At 38.2% G+C, this 18097-nt stretch overlaps 1 protein-coding gene across 1 annotated transcript; it reads left to right on the top strand.

The window, feature by feature from the left end:
- Positions 1–6009: 6009 nt before the first annotated feature.
- Positions 6010–17631, top strand: rgs5a (regulator of G protein signaling 5a). The gene is made up of 5 exons (XM_030727950.1): positions 6010–6139; positions 6604–6717; positions 8472–8533; positions 13637–13803; positions 14581–17631. Exons 1-5 carry the CDS (start codon positions 6096–6098, stop codon positions 14743–14745), a joined length of 552 nt encoding a protein of 183 aa, XP_030583810.1. The 5' UTR covers positions 6010–6095; the 3' UTR covers positions 14746–17631.
- Positions 17632–18097: the final 466 nt, after the last annotated feature.

Genomic DNA, 18097 nt, shown 5'->3' with positions numbered 1-18097 from the left:
GCCAGCAATTTTCAGCAATTTGGGGAACACGCATTTTCCCAGTAACTGGAGGCTGCTACAGGATACCAGCTGCTCTCTAGACCTTTGTGACTGAGGCCTTATTTAGGTGTGGAGGTACACAATAATGAGATCTTCTTTTGCCCATGCTCTACCTGCTCTATGAAGCTTCATGAAAATCTACTCTGCCTCGACATCTTAGCGCAAGAAAAACTAACTTTAGTAGAACATTCACTTGAACTGGTATCACTTGACTTTAGTGTGGCAAGTGTTTAGACTGAGTTATTTTTCTTCTCAGTCTAAGATCTTTGTTTGTTTAGGGTTTCCTCTAGTAAAGATTTAATGAGTGATTATAAGCAGCGGTTAATTGGTTGTTTGTACTGTAGCTATCATCAGGTAATCCCAACCTCATCCATCTTTGACAGGCTGTAGGACTGTGTAATGTATGTGGATACTGGATGTTTCAAAGACCAGAGGAAGACAGGTTTTGTTATGATGTTCAATGCCTCCACTGCTTACACTGCATTCAACAACTGATACTGACAGATGATTACTGGAGGCTGTAGTAGACCCTCTGCAGGGTGCTGGCTCTCATATAACCTTACTATTTTCATACTTTTCTGACCCTTTATATGATTCTTACTCACACTGCTGAGTAAGAATCATATACAAGTAGCCAGTATACTGATGTTCCCTGCAAACATTATAAAATCATGCACACAGCAATAAACTACATCTAATTAATATTCTATATGCACAGGTGTGCTCTCATCTTGCATCATGTTCAAGTCAGTAGTAGGTTTAACAAAAGAAAAACTGTAATGAGGAAAAATTATACTGCAATAATACTGCAAAGACACAAGCAAAAAACTTAAAAACCTCTGGCATCATGATCATTTCAATAATTCTGAAATTAAACAAAAAATTTGAGCCTACAGCCTTTTATCTGTAAAAGCCTTGTTTTTCCAAAGGGAGTTTTTAAGGAGGACAATACCTCCATAATGATCGCCAAACCATTCGGTCGCAGATATTTTTAGAGGTTCGTGATCTCAGGACCAATCTGGTTTCAGCAAAGGAAGTGGTAACAATAAAACCCTTTTCTGTATTTATCGCAGAATGCCTGCCGACCTTCTGACATCACTGCAGGACTGTTTTGCCTTCATTTGAAACACAGACGAATTCTCCTCCAGCGCGCTCTTACTTTGCAGTCTTTATCGCAGAGGCTCTCATTGTTGACCTTTAACTAGTAGGAAGTGAGTGAAATGTCAGGAACTGTCCACAATCTCTTTAATCTGAGCCAAAGAGTCACAGCAGAGCTCACAGATTAGTCCAGCACTGGTCTTTGCTGGTATTTCTAGAATAATGTTAGCCACTCTCCTTCCCGTTTTGCAAAAAAAAAAAGCATCTGGTAACAATGAAGCATTGCTTTACTTTGTTCCCTGGAAGACACCACTTATGGCAAACACTGTGTTCAGCCAAAAAAATGATAACAGTGTAAGAGTAACAACATGATTGCGATGCAAATAATGTGTTCCCATTTTGAAAATGGGGTGTTAAGTATCTGTTCGTCTGAGTTCAAAGGGCTAATTGTCAGGGTTAATAGGTATTGCTGGTGAACTAAAGCCAGGTGTTGCTGTGTGCAAGCGCAACAAAGATCCCAGATAATGAGATCCAACAACTCGAGCTCCAAATAAGTGTATTCAGTCAACTCTGCCTGTATAACATCTGTGACTTTAAAGGGTATAGCAGCTTCTGTGCACATATAAGAAAACCTCTTATATATCCACTTTCATCAAGTCCTAAAATTGAATTGTTCAGTTTAGTTGCTGCAAAGCTGAACTCAGCAGAGAAACAAGAGTTTAAAAAGTAAGCTCAGTCAAGCTGATAAAAACACAGAATAAATGATACTTGCTTAAAGCATGTTTTACAGGATGCTAATTACCATCAGCAACCTTTTCAAACAAAATACATGTTAAACGTGCCATTTGGAGTCCATTACTTTTGAAAAATATTACTTTATGGTGTTGACTGCATTTTTAGACAGTCATTACATGTATAAATTGAGCGTAGAGCCTCTGTCAGCATGACAAACAAAGCACCTGGATGCCAACTGTTGTCAGCTTATTTGAACAGCAGTCCAGCCATTGCCTTTGCCTTAAGTACACATCCACTCAAAGGGCTGCCCCTTCTTGAACTTTGGCTTCCAGGAAATTCTATAATGCAAGCAAACCTCCTATGCAGCTTTGTGTGCTTCTCTTGCCTGTCATAGCACTACTACTGTTACAAATTACAAATAAATAGATAGCAAGAATGCAGCATTGCTTAAAACCTTTAAGTGATAAACCCTCACATACATGAACAGCCACCAACAGTAAAAGCATTCACAGGTACCAGTGTTTACACACCTTATTTTTGTAGGTGATACTTTTACACATACCACCCACCTAAACACTTGCAGAGCAAGCACCCACCACCCCTTGGAAATGGCACTCCCCAATGGCAGTGGTCTCCCCAGCAGGACAATGTCAAATGCCAAAAACTACTCGTGACTGGCTTAGCAGACAATAGAGATTCCAGTCTGATAAAGTATCTGTAGGATGTGCTGGAACAAGTTCAGTCCATGGAGGCAATACTCCACGGCCCACAGTACCCAAAGGAACATTTGTCAATGTCTCATTGCCATTCACCACACAACACCACCTAAGGTCCTGTGTCCATGCCCTAAAGCTCAGAGTTTTTGCCTAATATTAACACAGAATATTAGACAAGTACTTTTTTTTTTTTCCCAGGTCAGTATAAAATAGTTGTGGGTATTTTTATTATTGTTTCTCACCTTTTTTTAATGCAGTTATTGACTTATTGATAACTTCTCAAAGCTGAGAGCAAATATACAGCTACAGGCAGAATATGGTTTCCAGTGTTTAAAAAAAAAACTGAAAATGACAGCAAACAGCTCTGTACCAGGTTATGTTGTGTTTTGGGTATTTTAATAAAACACAGTGACACCAAGACAGCCTGATATTTCAGTTTGATAAGTGCTGCAATCATGAAATTGACTGTCCTCCGTTGTCTGGCCTGCAGCGCTGGCAGTACTGAAACCTACGCTTTCTGAACACATTGTTGTAGCAACAAGGTGATTTCATTTAAAGGCTAAAGTATGCAAATCATGGTCCAGAGGATGCCTCAGGCTCATTCGAGAAACTCATACCTCTCTGAGTCTGTTCTTTGGACCGAGGGCTGTTTATTTATTTGTTGTTAGTGTTAAACTGTGTGAAACCAGAAATTTTCCAGGGCTGTTCTTCCTCTTATATTTAGATTTTCATCTCATGGGGTTCATCACCATAGGAAATTTTGAGCACTGTTTACTTTAAGTGTTTTTGTTACTGCGCATAAATCAAATACCCAAGTAAGAAAAGTAAACTGAAGTTACTCAGTAAGTCACATGTATGTTAAAAAGTAACTATAAATATTAACCCTTTCAGGCATAGTGGTTACCACAATGCTGTTCTCTTGTATATGCCTGTGTTTTGTTGTTATAGTTGCATATCACTCAACACAGTGGATACTTGTCCATCATCCCATACACTGCTACCGATTGGCCAGTCATGGGGACTTGTTTTTTGTTTTTTTTTTGTTATTTGAATGTAAGTAACAGAATCAGGATTAGTCAATATTAGCAGTAGTGACAGTCGATCTGAGGACGTAATATCATTTTCTGTTATTGCTGTGTTAAATACACATTTCTCTGGTTGAAAAGTCAAATGCATGGTGTCCAGCTGAGTGGACATATTTGTAACTCCATGAAACAAAATTTGTGTGTGTGTGTGTATGTTCGTGGCACTGGTACAGATTTACTTATAATCCACATGTTGTACATATTACGGTACACTGACACTGCAGTGACTCATGTTACATGTCAGAAACACAATAAAATTCTGCTCTGTAGAGGCCCACGGCAGTGAATTAAATGCATACACAAAGAGTAATGATGCTGAACTTAACGTTGATGCAATAACATGTTCGCACCAAGCTCAATAGATTTTAAAATTAGAAGCTTTATAATTGCTTTCTAATGACTTGTGCTGCAGATTAGAATCTTGATCAGCATTAAAAATGTGAGAAAATTGTGATTGCTCAGTTTTATCTTTGTAATGGCTTGGTTGTACAACATGTCCAGGCTTTACAACACTGCCAAGCAATGAGTGAATGAAGAAACATTTTTCTGAATTGAACGTAGGTGGCTTACATGAGACTGCATGACACTGTAGTCATTCAACAGAATGCTCTTCTTTGGACCTTGGGTAGTGCATTCAATAAAAGGCTGTAAGAGCTGAAAATCAATCTTCTAGACAGATAGATGGATTTATTTTACGGTAATGAAGAGTACTTCCTGAAATACACTCATACAGTTTCTCCAAACATGTGAAGGCTAAAAATCCTTCAGTCTGTTGTGTTTATTATATTCAGAGATGTGTGCCTGAAAGAAAACAGCAGCATTGGTTTCAGCCCTGAAGATAAAAAAAGGAATAATTGCATTCAGTAATGTGATATTGTGAAATTATTCACAAGCTTGCAATTGTTTAAACAATGAAATGGATGCAGAACGACGTTTTAGAGACTGCAACATCTCTTAGGTAGCGCCAGACTGAGCCGTTGAATGTGTAACCTTGGAAGGATAATCGAGGACGCACTGAAGTTGTCCTCGCACCATACTGTGCGACTTAATGGAATGTACAGGATTAGAGAACATTGTCACTATCGTTCAATCCAACACAGCCTCATGAGCGGCTACAACGAGAAAATTGATTTAGAGGGAAACACAATTATGACCAAATTATAGTTTGTGTATAAGAAATGTTGATGCTAACTATAGTGTATTAATTATACAATATATTCACTGACAATGTGTTTTGCATCCTTGCAGAACAAGCATGGCAATATTCTAAATACTTATGGGTTATGTGGGGTGTATTTCAGTGAAGTATTATCTTTTTCATAAGCCTAATATCATCCTATATTTGTGGGGAGCACTGCGGAGAAGTATAAACACAGCTTTAGCCAAAGTACAGACATAAGGTTGGATGTAAATCTTGCTCTCAGGTAAGAGAGTTGATTGCTGTGTGCACCAGTCATGCAGTTCAACCACCATCTGCTGATTCTCATACAGACAATTAATGAGGCGTAGCTTAATCCAATCAGTGGACACATTGCCCACTAAATGTAACTGGGTAAACAATTTATGGAAGCTATGTTTAAATGCAGTTTGTAAGATCTAATTTAGAGAGCACAATCAGTTGTGTGACATCTACAACACAACAACAATCTGTGATCAAAAAGTTAAGTTGCAGGCTACACAATGATATAAAGCAGTGGTGACTGAACTATAATGCTGGAATATTTCAGTCAAACATTATGGTATCAAATTTCTAAGACCTTTTAAACAGCTTTAAACACTCGAAAACACTCAACACAAATTTGGCTTAAAAACACAGTTTTGCAGAAATCTTTCTCAAATTTAGCTCAACATCAGAGAAAGTTTTGTTCTAGCATTGCTACAAAGTTACTGAAATTTAAGCAAACTTTAACATTTGTGGAGGTAAATCACACAATACATAAATAACCAACATTCAGAGCTACAGTAGTGCTTGTTTAGAAAAATACCGCGAGTTGCAAATGCAAAATTCACGAGAACCCTTAATTCCAAATACAGATGAAAATAAAATAAACCCAGTGACAAGATGAGAACCGCACTGTGATTAGCACCATAGCAACTTCAGATCCCTGTTACATAAACTTGAAATCTAATATCAGTGAAAATGAATGTTGCTTTATGCATCTGGATCACTTAATTAAAACCTCAAAGCAAAGAGCAATTCACATCTGAAAACCCACCCTTCCTCAGCCAGGCTCCTCAGCTACCCGTGCTGTACACATTCCAGTCTGATTGGCTTAGCTGTTGGCCCACAGCCCAAAGGGCGTCTGTATAAAACTCCTCATGTGCTGAAAGGCAGAGTCAGAAAGGAAAAGGAACCCTGGAGTCACCGTGGGCTAACAGGAAAGCTGAATACACTCTTTACTGCAAGTGAAAGCACTGGAAAATGTGCAAAGGATTAGCCGCATTACCCCAAACCTGCCTCGAAAGGTGAGTCCTGAATTATTGCCTGCATCTTAATAGTGCGTTGCTCTTTAGTCGAACTTTGTGGGATCCAAACTTTAAAACTTCTTTTTGGAAGTACTGTGTCATAAAAGTTAACCATTTGCACTGGATAGCATTTTAAAGCAAAAGACGGTCATTTTCAGAAATGTTCTTAAACGGTTTCATTTATTTTCTTTTTTCTTTTTTTTCAGTCTTTTACTGTTTACAATAGTTTGTGTTACTCAACTGAGTGAAATTCATTTACTGAACACTGAGGGAGGTCAGACACATTTCTAAAACTACAGTAAACAGAAAAAAGCTCAGGTTTTGTTTCTGAAAAAAAAAAGTTTAATTTCATTATGAAAAGCTTTACATCTGGAGATATTTTTAAAAAATTGATAACTATCTCGACTAGACTATTGTGTTTTAAAAAAAAGCTTCATCATCCCACTCTGCGTTCTGTCATCCAGGGCTAAGGAGATCAAGTCGAAATTGGGAGTTTTACTGCAGAAGCCAGAAAATGCCATCGACCTCATCATCCCCTACCCGGAGAAGACTGAAAAGAAACCGGAGAAGCTACAGAAGTGAGTGTTTCCCTCTGAGCACTGAGTGTCTGTGAAGTGGGCAGTGTTTTCCTGAGTGTTAACCAGATAACTGAGGGTGCAGTGAGAGAACAGAGCCCCCAAGCAGGTACAAGATGTGGAGATCAAAAGGCCAGTGAAACGTCTCCATGTGCTGAGTGGGCTCAGCTGTCAGATTGTGATGGTCCAAAGCTTAGATTTTGAATGCATTGCCTCAAACAGAACACATTTGTGATAAATTATGTATAAGATGTTAAATTGTACTTTTTTGTTGTTGTTGTTGCTGTTAATGCACACTTAGAGTGCAGTCTTGTAAGAGAAAGTTTTTCCTTTCTTTTTTTGTTTTTAACATAATGGAAAACGTTTAAAAAATAACAGCACATAATGGAAGCTAGAAAGTCCTTGAGTTGCGTCACCTAAAAATCCTCCACAGTGCAGCTTTGTGGAAGTTTTGTGTGCCTGTGGCAGGGACTCTATTTTGATTTATATGTTATGTATTTGTCTTGCAGTTTATTTGACCTCTTTGTTTAGTTTGGCTCAACACAATTCTCCTGCCACTGCAGTTACATTAAAAATCTGAATGAGCCCTCAGAACTCAAATCATCTCACAAAGGAAATTTATATACATGTGCTACCAGTATTGTCAGTGCATTATATTCCATCAATAAGCTTTGATTTAAATTTTGTTTTTAAGTTGCTCATCTTTATGGAAGCCTTCCACTCTTCATCACTGCATTGTTGTTCTCAAGCATCAGCTTTTCTGAAGCACACTTTTCCCCCGTTTTCATCTATTAGGTGTCACTCACAGGCCTGTCACTGGCCTTTCCGGCTGTTTTCCCAACATGAAAAGCGTGCAGCTTCCTTCAGAAACTTTCCCCAAAGCCATGAAAGGCAGGGTTCTTTCACGGCCTTGCTTCTTTATTAATTTTCTACAGTACAAGTTCTCTTTGAACTAGCTTAAAGTTTCTGCTCAGCGGTATGTGGTGGTTGGATCAATCACAGGAACGATCCTGACAGACACAGCGTGTTTTTCAGAAAATGTAAAATATTTTGGTGCAAACTCAGATCAAAGGCTTTCATCCGGCTTCGTCAGACACAAAAAAAACCAGTAAATTATTTCAATATTTACAGCTTGTTTTCTGAAACTGTTTGGCAGCTTCAGAAAAGGTTTACTTGGCTCTGTTGACTCATTTTTTTCACCAACCATTTTCAAAGGATTTCTAGGTAAATGCAAACAATGCTAATTAAATAAAGTGAAGTGTTTCTACTTAGTTCTGTGCCTTAATTATTATGACTAATAACACCTGTGTTGATCTACGACTTTGTGTATAACGAGCCACTTTGAAAAAGAATCCAAGTGCAGTTTTAAAAAGTAAAGCTTTGGTTTTGGTTGGCTCAGAGCTTCTGAGCAAAGACGCATCTCTGCAGGTATTCAGTCAAAGAGAAGACTCAAATGTTTCCTGTTTAATAATAAATACATACATTTTACATCTACTGTTACATAACAGTTCAGCATTGTCCATGAAGCAATTCAGTACCAGCAGTTTATCTTAATAACTACTTTTTTTTTTTTTTTTTTTGCAGTTCAAATTGTAAGCTTTAAATAGAAACCAGGTAAAAGCACTTATTAAACTCGCCAGTCTAAAAGCAGAGATGTGTTCATACAGCATGGCAGTAAAGGAAACCTTGTTAGCTCTCGGGCTACGTTTTACACTGCGTTGCTTCCTGACTGAACTGACGTGTTTTTGTGTGCACAGGCCGACTCCTGAAGAGGCTGCTCAGTGGCGTGAGAGTCTGGACCGTGTCCTGAACAACAGCTGTAGGTCAACCCTCTATAACGCTCACTCGTTCTCTTTTCCTTACACAGACATGCACCTCTTTGTGTTAAAAACATTATATTCATTAATACACCCTTAACCTTACACTTACTTTAGCTTTGTTGCTGCCTGTGTTGCTTGAGCTGTGGCTCAAGAGGTAGAGCGGATTAGAAGGTCGGTGGTTTGATCCTGAACTCCCCCAATCCAAATGTTGAAGTAGCGCCCCTGCATCCTTATGGGTGTGTGCGACAGCTAGAAAGCCTTTAAAGGTATAAAGTAAAGCACTGCTTTTTAAACTTTAAAAGAGTTTTTAATTTGTAAACTATTTTGTCAAAAAACTGAAAGCTGTTGCTTCTTGAAACTGCAAGCATGCATCTTGCACATCTTCCATTGTATGCAGTAGCAATGCCAGAGGTGTGCAACAATTTGGCTGGGTGAAATCCCAAAATCAAACAATTTCCCAAGTTAAGACAGCCTATCACATCCACCATACATGTACACTTTACTTTGTGGTGCTCCCCACAGACAAGCCTGAAGAACACTGTTATTGTCTTCTGTCCAAAACTGTGATTTTCATTATGTATCACTGTAGTTTAACTTTAATCAGTGTCAAAGGGTGAAAAACATGCCTTCTCTGAGGTCTGATGTCCGTCTGCTGGACAGTTTAAACAGAAACGGTACAGCTAAAAGGCTTTGGTTTCCATGACAACTGTGTGCTTAAGACCTTCGTGTGACTGAGCTGTTTAATTGGATAAGAGCGATGGTGAAGATAAGGTTTTGATCTTTGTCTCATCCAGTGTTACGTGTTCGTTCTGCGTGGGTTTACAATACATCATAAATAGCACTAGCTCTGTGAAATGAAAATAATAAAGTCTAATTGTAAGGAATACCCATTTATATGACATATATAATCAGATTTTTAAAGCCCAGTATTTACAGCAAAATCTATAAGGCAAATAACACACATTTATCTAATTTAACTATGCTTGTCTTGGGGGAAAATGCTAATATGACACATAATGAAATCATTTGCAGGGGATAGAGATGTATAAAGATAGCTTTGGTGTAGACTCAGAAAAATGTAAGCAAAGAAGAAGAAGGGGAAAGAATATTTACAATCACCATCCACCAGCTTCTGACTCAGCTGTTTACCTCACAAAGTGAGGAGAAAGCCTGAGAGGCAGCAAGACTGATGATTAACTCTAATGGCTAGTGGTATTTAGCAGTACGTGTAAACGCTCCAGCTAATAAGTTACTTAGGTGGCCCCTGCGCATTAAAACAAACCCCAAGTACAGATGTTCCTGATACATGAAAGGGGAAACTATTTCCTTGGGATGGGGGTGGGGGGCGGGGAGGGGAGGGGAGGGGAGGGGGTTAAAGGACCTTTCTAAGTGGCTCCTTCAGCACCGTCTCGGGCAGAGAGAGGTATGTTTCTACAGTGTCTGCATGCTTGAATAAATGTGTATACCAACCCAGGAAGGTTATGCGTGTTTTGGTAACATCTCTAGGGAGCAGTCTAAGTGATTCCACCAGGGCTGATTTATTGCGCAGGTGCTGCTAACGGTCATGCCGTGATTATTTATCTACATGATATTTTACATTAGCATTAGTCTTTATGGGATTATAAATGAATCATATCCTCCACAGAGATGTATCCTGCCCCCCTCTCCCAAATCCCCTCCACCAACACCCTCGCTCAGCAGTGAATATTATGCAAGGGGAAATACACCACGTCTAACTTCCTGTGTAAAAAGATTGCACATTTTTTAATTACAGTCATTTTTTAATTGCTTTATTTTTCTGTGAAATATTTTGCAGATTGTTTGACTTATTATCAGGAAGAAAAGTTTGCTGAAGCTTAATGAAACACTCATTTCATGAGTATCTCGCACACAGACTAAACACAAGACTGGAGTCTTTGGTTGCTGCAGGTCTCGGTCTCATCTACAAACTTGCACCTGTGTGTGTGTTTGTTTTTTGTGTGCCCCTGTACTCAAAAAGAAAAAAAAAAAAAAAAGCAACTGATTAGGGCTCTGTGCTATTTTGAACCAAACTAGCCTTTTAGATTGAAGATAAAGGCCTGAGGCCATAGTGGAATGCTTATCATCTGCAGCATATGCCTGGATAGACAATGGGACCTTTTGCAGGCATTGTATTAAACTACAATGGCCTTCAGGGAAATGAGTGCTTGTTTTATCAGGCTCTAGTTTGGATAATTATTTTGTGATTACCAAAGTGCTTTTATATTTGTCCAAATAATCAATTTATTTCTTTTTGTATTTCCTGAAAGGTGTTTGTCTAAATGTATGTAAACTCTGGTGTTTAATTTTTTTTTTTAATGTCTGTGGAAACTTTTTTTTTTTTTTCGGGCTGTCAAGACATTTTTTAAAAAGCTATGTGGTAAAGTGCAACATAATAACATATAGCATCCATCCCCTTTTCATCAGAAATAGCAGAAATGCACTGTAATCTAGTCACAGTTTGGGTTAATGCTGCCAGCTTCTTATTTTTTCCACTACTTCACTCCTGCAAATCATGTAGTTTCCCATTTAGACATGGAATCTGTAACATTGGCAGTTTCATTTGTCAAAGAGAGGCTTTTGAAACCAAGGTGTCTGTTATGTAATGCTTTAATTATGGTTTTATTCAAACATGACTGCACTATTATGGGTAAAAGTCACAATGAGAGAGACAGTAGTGTGACAAATGGAAAATTCTCAGGTGGACTCATCAGAAAAACAACAATAGCAGTCGATTTTTGAAGGGCTGCTTTTTAGACAGGCAAACCTATCGCAGCTGTGTGATTTAATTCATTTAATTCAAAGCGTCCTACCTTTTCTGAAAGCCAGAGGGGCTGTCACCCTCTCCCTGGAGCGTGGTACAGTAGCTGAAAATAGAGGAGTACGCATAGACATTATATCAAAGATTGATGTAGTCTCTGTGACATCACCTGCTGGTTTGTGAAAAACAATCTTGAAGCATTGACTTTAGTTTTATTTCACTGCCAGCTTCTTCTGTTGTTGTTTTGTTTTTTAAAGTTTTTGTTAGGAGGCAGACGTGACCATATTTGGACAAGAGTGCAAAGTTAGCACACGCTGCATCTGTAGACTTCACACAGATACCTGCTAAAAACTTGAGCACTGAGTTCTTGGATGGGTTTGTGCAATTACCCTTACATCAGGCAATATTACTTTAAAAAATGTAAAAATCAAATATGATCAATAATAATATTTGGATTAATAATTGTGGAGGAAAATATATGCAAACATAAAATGATACAAAAGGCACCGACATCACAAACAGGTCCAGTTCAGTGACTCAAATGAGCTGAGAAATGATTAGCAGGCTGATAGTCAGCACACACCTGCCACTTACAGCAGGAAGCAGCTATCAGTGCACTAACAAGCCTTTTTAAAGCCTTCATAAAATGTACTCCAACAGAAAAGAGTTGTTTTAGTGTGTGTGTGTGTGTGTGTGGGTGAGACTGACCCATTAATATATGGACCTGGGTCATGTTCGGGTGTCCAGAGTGTCTGGCTCTGGGATTCTGGCAATAGATCCTTTGGGTCTTGTGGGATGAAGGCTGAGGTCTTCATGGTTTGGACTTATTTCCGTTAATACTTAATTGGTTTAGTCTCTGGGAAGGTTCTGAGGCTGGGTCAACCCTCTTTTTAGATTTTATTTTGTGTTTATTGAAATGTTTCTAAAAAGTTTCTGCTGTCTGGCGAGGATTATTGTGTGGCTGGAGGGGAAGCTGTCATTGCTGTTGTCTTGAGGGGGTGTGCTAAACAATGCTGGGGGAGATGATCTGCATCAAAGCAGGAAATGGAGCCCACTGTGGCTGGGTATGCACAGGGCTTTCAGTACTTTCAAAGTAAATAGCATTAGAGAGCTGATAAGCAGATCCTGTAACTTTTTGAAAGGAATTAGAGACAGCTTGAAGTGGCTACATTTTTTACCAAACTATTTTGCTTGCTGATTGGAGGAGTTTGTCTTCTAAATGGTAAATGGGCTAGTTTTTATATAGCGCTTTTCTACTCTAGCTGAGCACTCAAAGTGCCTTATACAACATGTCTGCATTTAACAGCCAGGAATCAAACCACCAACCTTCCGATCAGTAGATGACCTCCTCTACCTCCCGAGCCACAGCCATCCCACTACAATGTGGCATCATGAGAATGATTTTAACCCAGATTCTTATGTTTGCCTAAACTCAATTGATTGCTTTGGGTACCAACCCTAACCAGTTAAACTAACCCTAACCAAAGGTTTTTTGTGTCTTTCTTATCAGATACAAACTCGGGCCATCTGGTTTTAAAAATTACAAATCTGGGATTCATACCAATACTACGCACTCTAATTTTGAATTTTAGAGGATGTGTCAGTTTTCTCTCAGGCTGTATTACTGATGAATTTTAATTTTGTCAAGTCAAGTCAAACATTGTTTTTGTTATCAAGGGTTATTATTAATTTCACAGTTACATGGACTGTATTGCAGATTTGTGTTCCCTTTTTTTCTCAAATGAAAATAAATTATATGTTATGACTCACATTTAATTCTCTTTTTGATGCCTTGCTGTTTATAAAACATTTCTTAAACAGTCTGTTTCTGTGGATGAAAGCTGTGACTAAGCAGTGATGGATAATATACTATTATTGTGATTTGCAGGCCTGTTTCCTTTTCTTTCTAAATATGAATCATCAAAACACATTTATATGTACTGTTCTGGCATTTCGAATTCACATCTAACTCCTCCGCAGTGTTAGCAAATTTAACGTCTCTTAATTAAATGACTAACTTTCGGTTTCGTAATAAGATGTAAATCATGTCTTGCGTACCTTTCGGTTTAAACTTTGTGGCCTTTCTGGGAATGCAACATTACCCACGTTCTTGAGCCATGTTTGAAGTGTAAGGGATCTACTCAAATCATGTTTAGTTTGAGTTAGACTGTCACTGTGACTTAACTGAAGCTTACATTTCCCAGCACATTCCCTCAGTAAAGTGCATACCAGAAAAGGAGTTTAGATAACGACTTGTTTGTCTATATCCTATCCTATATTCATGTCCTTCTCTAACATTCTTCCATCTCTGCCTCTCCATCAGATGGTCTGGCTGCTTTCCGTAGCTTCCTGCAGTCTGAGTTCAGTGATGAGAACATTGAGTTCTGGATGGCGTGTGAGGATTTCAAGAAGACCAAGAACCCAGTGAAGATGGCTGCCAAGGCCAAGAAGATCTATGAAGACTTCATCCAGTCTGAGGGGCCCAGAGAGGTGAGGCATTCATGTGATAGCTCCCCTTTTTAATCAGCTCAGTCTCATAAATAATATAGATAGTTAATCTTAAAATTAATTATATGTTGTGTGTTTCTCAAAATGGGCGCGTTTCATGCCTTCACAATATGTTCCAGGTCAGTTTTGACCCAGGTCAAGAATTCCCTCGTAATCACTTTCTATACTGAATTGTGAATTACAGATCAATTTAGAATGTATAAATACCCTATAAAATACAGAGAGTGTATTTTAGGTTTTACAATACTACCAATACTATAATTATCAATCTTCTTTCAATATTGATAAACATTTACAGTAGAACATAAACATTTTAAAAAGTGCTTTTTGTAAACTAGTCTGTGCATTCAAAGCAGTGGTAGGAGTGTGTGGGACTTGCTCGTGTTTCCTACACTCACTGACATGGCAGCTTAGGTGCCATTAGTAATCTTATGGACAGCATGGCAGAGTGATAAACACTGTCCCAAAACAGCAAGAAGGTTCCTGGATTGAATCAGGACTGGGGCCTGTTTACAGCTTCTCCCTGTGCCTCTGTGTGGATTTCCTTCCTTACACAGTCCAAATATATGTATGTTAGGTTATTTGATGATTCTGGCCATAATTTTGAGTTAGATAAACTGTTTGAACTGTACAGAACTGCCCGCTTGTTAGTGGTAACATAAATAGTATTACCCATATTTTCTAACAGTTTATTTATCTTCTTCATCCTCATTTTACTGGTTTCTGAGAGCTTTTTTTTTTCCACTTCCCCCTTAACAGGTGAATATTGACCACTTTACCAAGGATGTGACCCTGAGGAACTTGGTGGATCTTTCCCCTTCAACCTTTGACCTGGCCCAGAAGAGGATCTATGCCCTGATGGAGAAGGACTCCTTTGGCCGTTTCCTCCGGTCTGATCAGTACCAGGACCTCCTGGTCAACTAAATGAAGGAGCTACAGCAGGGGTGGGCAGGTGGGGAGGTTTCAAACAGCAGCTAGATGGCATGAAAAAAAAATAATAATTGGAAACCAATGATGAATTTAAATGAAATATTTATAATAAACCACCATTTGTGTGTAAACTATGAGCTGGAAATTTGTTATTTTCCAAAATCCAGATTGTATAACATACAGTATAACATTTCAATTTCAGCTAAAGAAATACTGCAATTTGAAATAGCCCCACCTTCCAAACAACCCCGCCCCTCCCAAAAAAACTACACACACACTCGCGTGCACACACACACACACACACACACTCACTCCTATATTGCTAGCCTAATTAAGATTTTAAAGCATGACGGTCTCCAAGCACGACCTCAGATGTAAATCAAAATTTCCTTAAAAAATGTAGACGTATAGGAACACACAAACACACACCAGTGTACACACAGATGCAAAAGTCATATCAAAGCATACACAAACTAATTTGTATGAAAACCTGACAAATCTTTAATTAGGCCACAAAATTAGTTCCTCCATTTTGGATGGATTAAAATTATGCTTTTGAAAATACCCCTTAAAACATAACCCGACTTATCCTTTTTCATCATGATGTTGGAACTTTGTCCCATTATGTGTAAGCTCGACCCCATTGCTTGTATTTTTGACACATGATGGTAACAATGCCAGTAAAAACAGAGATGGAGGAAGAAGAGTAGTTTATTGTCTCTGACCTGCTCTACTTTTGCCCTCACCATTTGGTCTGAAAAACCTAAAGCATCCCAGTTCTACTTAAGATTTTACTGTGTTTACAAGGCCTGAAGAGTTAGCTATAGCTTTGTAAAGCCGAGTCGTAGATGTAGTTGTCAGTTGAGAAAGAATGAGTATTTCCCTATCGATTGTGAGCAGTTATTGGAGGTTGCTGGCAGTCGCTGTGAAATGCATTGCTAAGCCCCAGTCACTCAGGCCTAAAGACCAGTCAGCGACCACACGCCAACCACAGGTAACCAGAGGAAAATGTGTTGTTTTCTGTTGCTAGGTGAAATTGGTCACAAAGAGGTGTTTGGTGCTGCACCAAAAACAACCTTGCAATTCTGTTGGTCACTAGCAGATTGCAGCAAACACCTATAGTTTGTATGGATGGCACCAACTTGTCTGCAAACACTCCCCAACTACTCACTACGTGGTTGTGAAACTGTGAAGAGTGTGACCTTCAAACCACTTGCCAACCAGTCAGGGAATACACATTTTTCACTAGTGATCTGTCAGGGGATCGCCTGGTCTCTAGGCCTGTGTGACTCAGAGCTTAGAGAGTGCCCAATTCACCTATGCCTAAATGCATCCATGTCTTAGCCTTAAACTGATGTAGATGGAGGATTGTTTTTACCACTGTAAACAAAATCAAAAATTTAAGATCAGACAATGAAAAACATTTTGAAGTTTTGTTTTACAAAAATCGCAAGATTCACCGTAAATGTACAACAATGTTAAATCATTTAAAAAAAAAGACATTAAAGTTTTATCCAGAAAGATGTGACTGTTAAGTGTCTTGTGATTTTCCCTGTAAGACTTCATTGCATGGAAAGTATACAACATTTTAAAAGAAAAACAATGGCAGTAACACAGTTGGCGGTATTGAATCAGCTGATTGCCTGAATCATTTCTACCAAATCTCTTTAATAAAAAAATATTTAACATAGTGGAGTACTATCAATGCATGCCTAATGTTTGTCACATAACCTTTTTCTTTATGTCTGTTCTCTCACACTCACATAGGTATAAAAATGTTGATTTTCACAAGACTCAACCTTTTGGGTGTAATTCACCCTGTGAGAGCCATGCTTGAGGACAGTGCTGGCTAGTTGGCACAGTGGTTTAGCTCCTTGGCTACCACTTAACTGCAAGTTGCTAAGATGGGAAAATCAAGTAGGAGGGAATCTCAGAAAAAAAAGTAAACAGAGCAGTGGTTTCATATAAAGAAAGGTCTTTTTCCCATGTCACAATACCAAAGCTGTACTGTATGTATGCAAGTCAAGTCGATAAAAAGGTCCAGACCTGGTTTTGGTGTATATGTACTTGTCAAAAAACATGGGAAACTGAACTTGGAAGTTTTCAGCGCTTGACAGTCCCTCAAGTGGCTAATGAGAATCATCTGATGAGGCATGGAGCACAGAATTAAACCCTAAAGTGAAACATCAGTAAGAACATTTTGTAGCAGCATTACAAATTTACATGTATAATATCAGCTGATAAAGCCAATCTTATATGTACTTTTCTGTTTAGTTTCAGGTTACGTTTTATATTTTCAACCACAACTTGTTTTTTTTTTTCACTACTCTAAAAGTATTCACCAACTTACACAAGACTAAGATATAATGAGATGTAATGTTGGATTTGGTGTTGGTGTGCAATGTTTAAATGTCCTTGATATATACGTTTAGTTAAATGTAGCATTCATTAAGTGTGATCACATTTACTTATGATTTCACCATATTCAGCAAAAGTATATTATGTATTAACCAACACAAATACAATTATATATTCAGCATTTCATAAGTCCTTATTGTTCCCCCCCAAAAAAACAAGACATCAGGCGTGTTATATTTTCTACCTTTTCAAATTATCTGAATTTTTGAATGTTTTGTTAAAAAGTGAATTGGACCACCAAATTGATAAAGATCCATTTCAGGTTTGATCAGCAATGATGAGGCTTCATGATGGCACAGATTGGCCAGTCTGGTGTTTATGAGAAGTCATAAATCAACATCATAGAAAAAATAAAATTTTAAAAAATCAATAAGGGCTTTAACGGTGCTGACAATGCATTATTGGATGTAGCCTTGCATGTACCTTTTGGAGTCGATCACATAAAAATATATATGCACACAATTCCTGAAGATGTATTTATTTATATGTGTAAATATCTACATGTGTAAAGTTTTTTTCTGAACAGTGAAATCCATAATGCTCTGAACGGAAACCAGGCAAGGACTCTTCCCAGTGTCCTGCATCTCTTATAAAAGAGGAAACATCTGACTTTAAATTGTCATTTTGTTTTTCTTCATTAGATACTCACTGATGAAAATTATGCATAATGGATCTGTTGCTGTGACTGCAATGAAAAACCAAATAGTTAAAAAAACAAAAATATGAATTGCCATATTGTTTGGCTCACGACCAAATACTGAAAAAATCCCATTCCCATTGTATATTGCTAATTTTACTAAATACTAAACTAAGATGGTAAACATGGTTTTACTGAGGGGCAGCCTGTTAGCAATGTCAGTATGTAACATGTTTGTTAATGGTTCAAACCTATGCTGGGTCTAAGTAAAGTTTCAAATATCTGCTAGTA

Source organism: Archocentrus centrarchus, chromosome 4 (genome assembly GCF_007364275.1).
Source record: "Archocentrus centrarchus isolate MPI-CPG fArcCen1 chromosome 4, fArcCen1, whole genome shotgun sequence".
NCBI classification, from domain to species: domain Eukaryota; kingdom Metazoa; phylum Chordata; class Actinopteri; order Cichliformes; family Cichlidae; genus Archocentrus; species Archocentrus centrarchus.
This window is presented reverse-complemented; position numbering and strand designations above follow the sequence as displayed.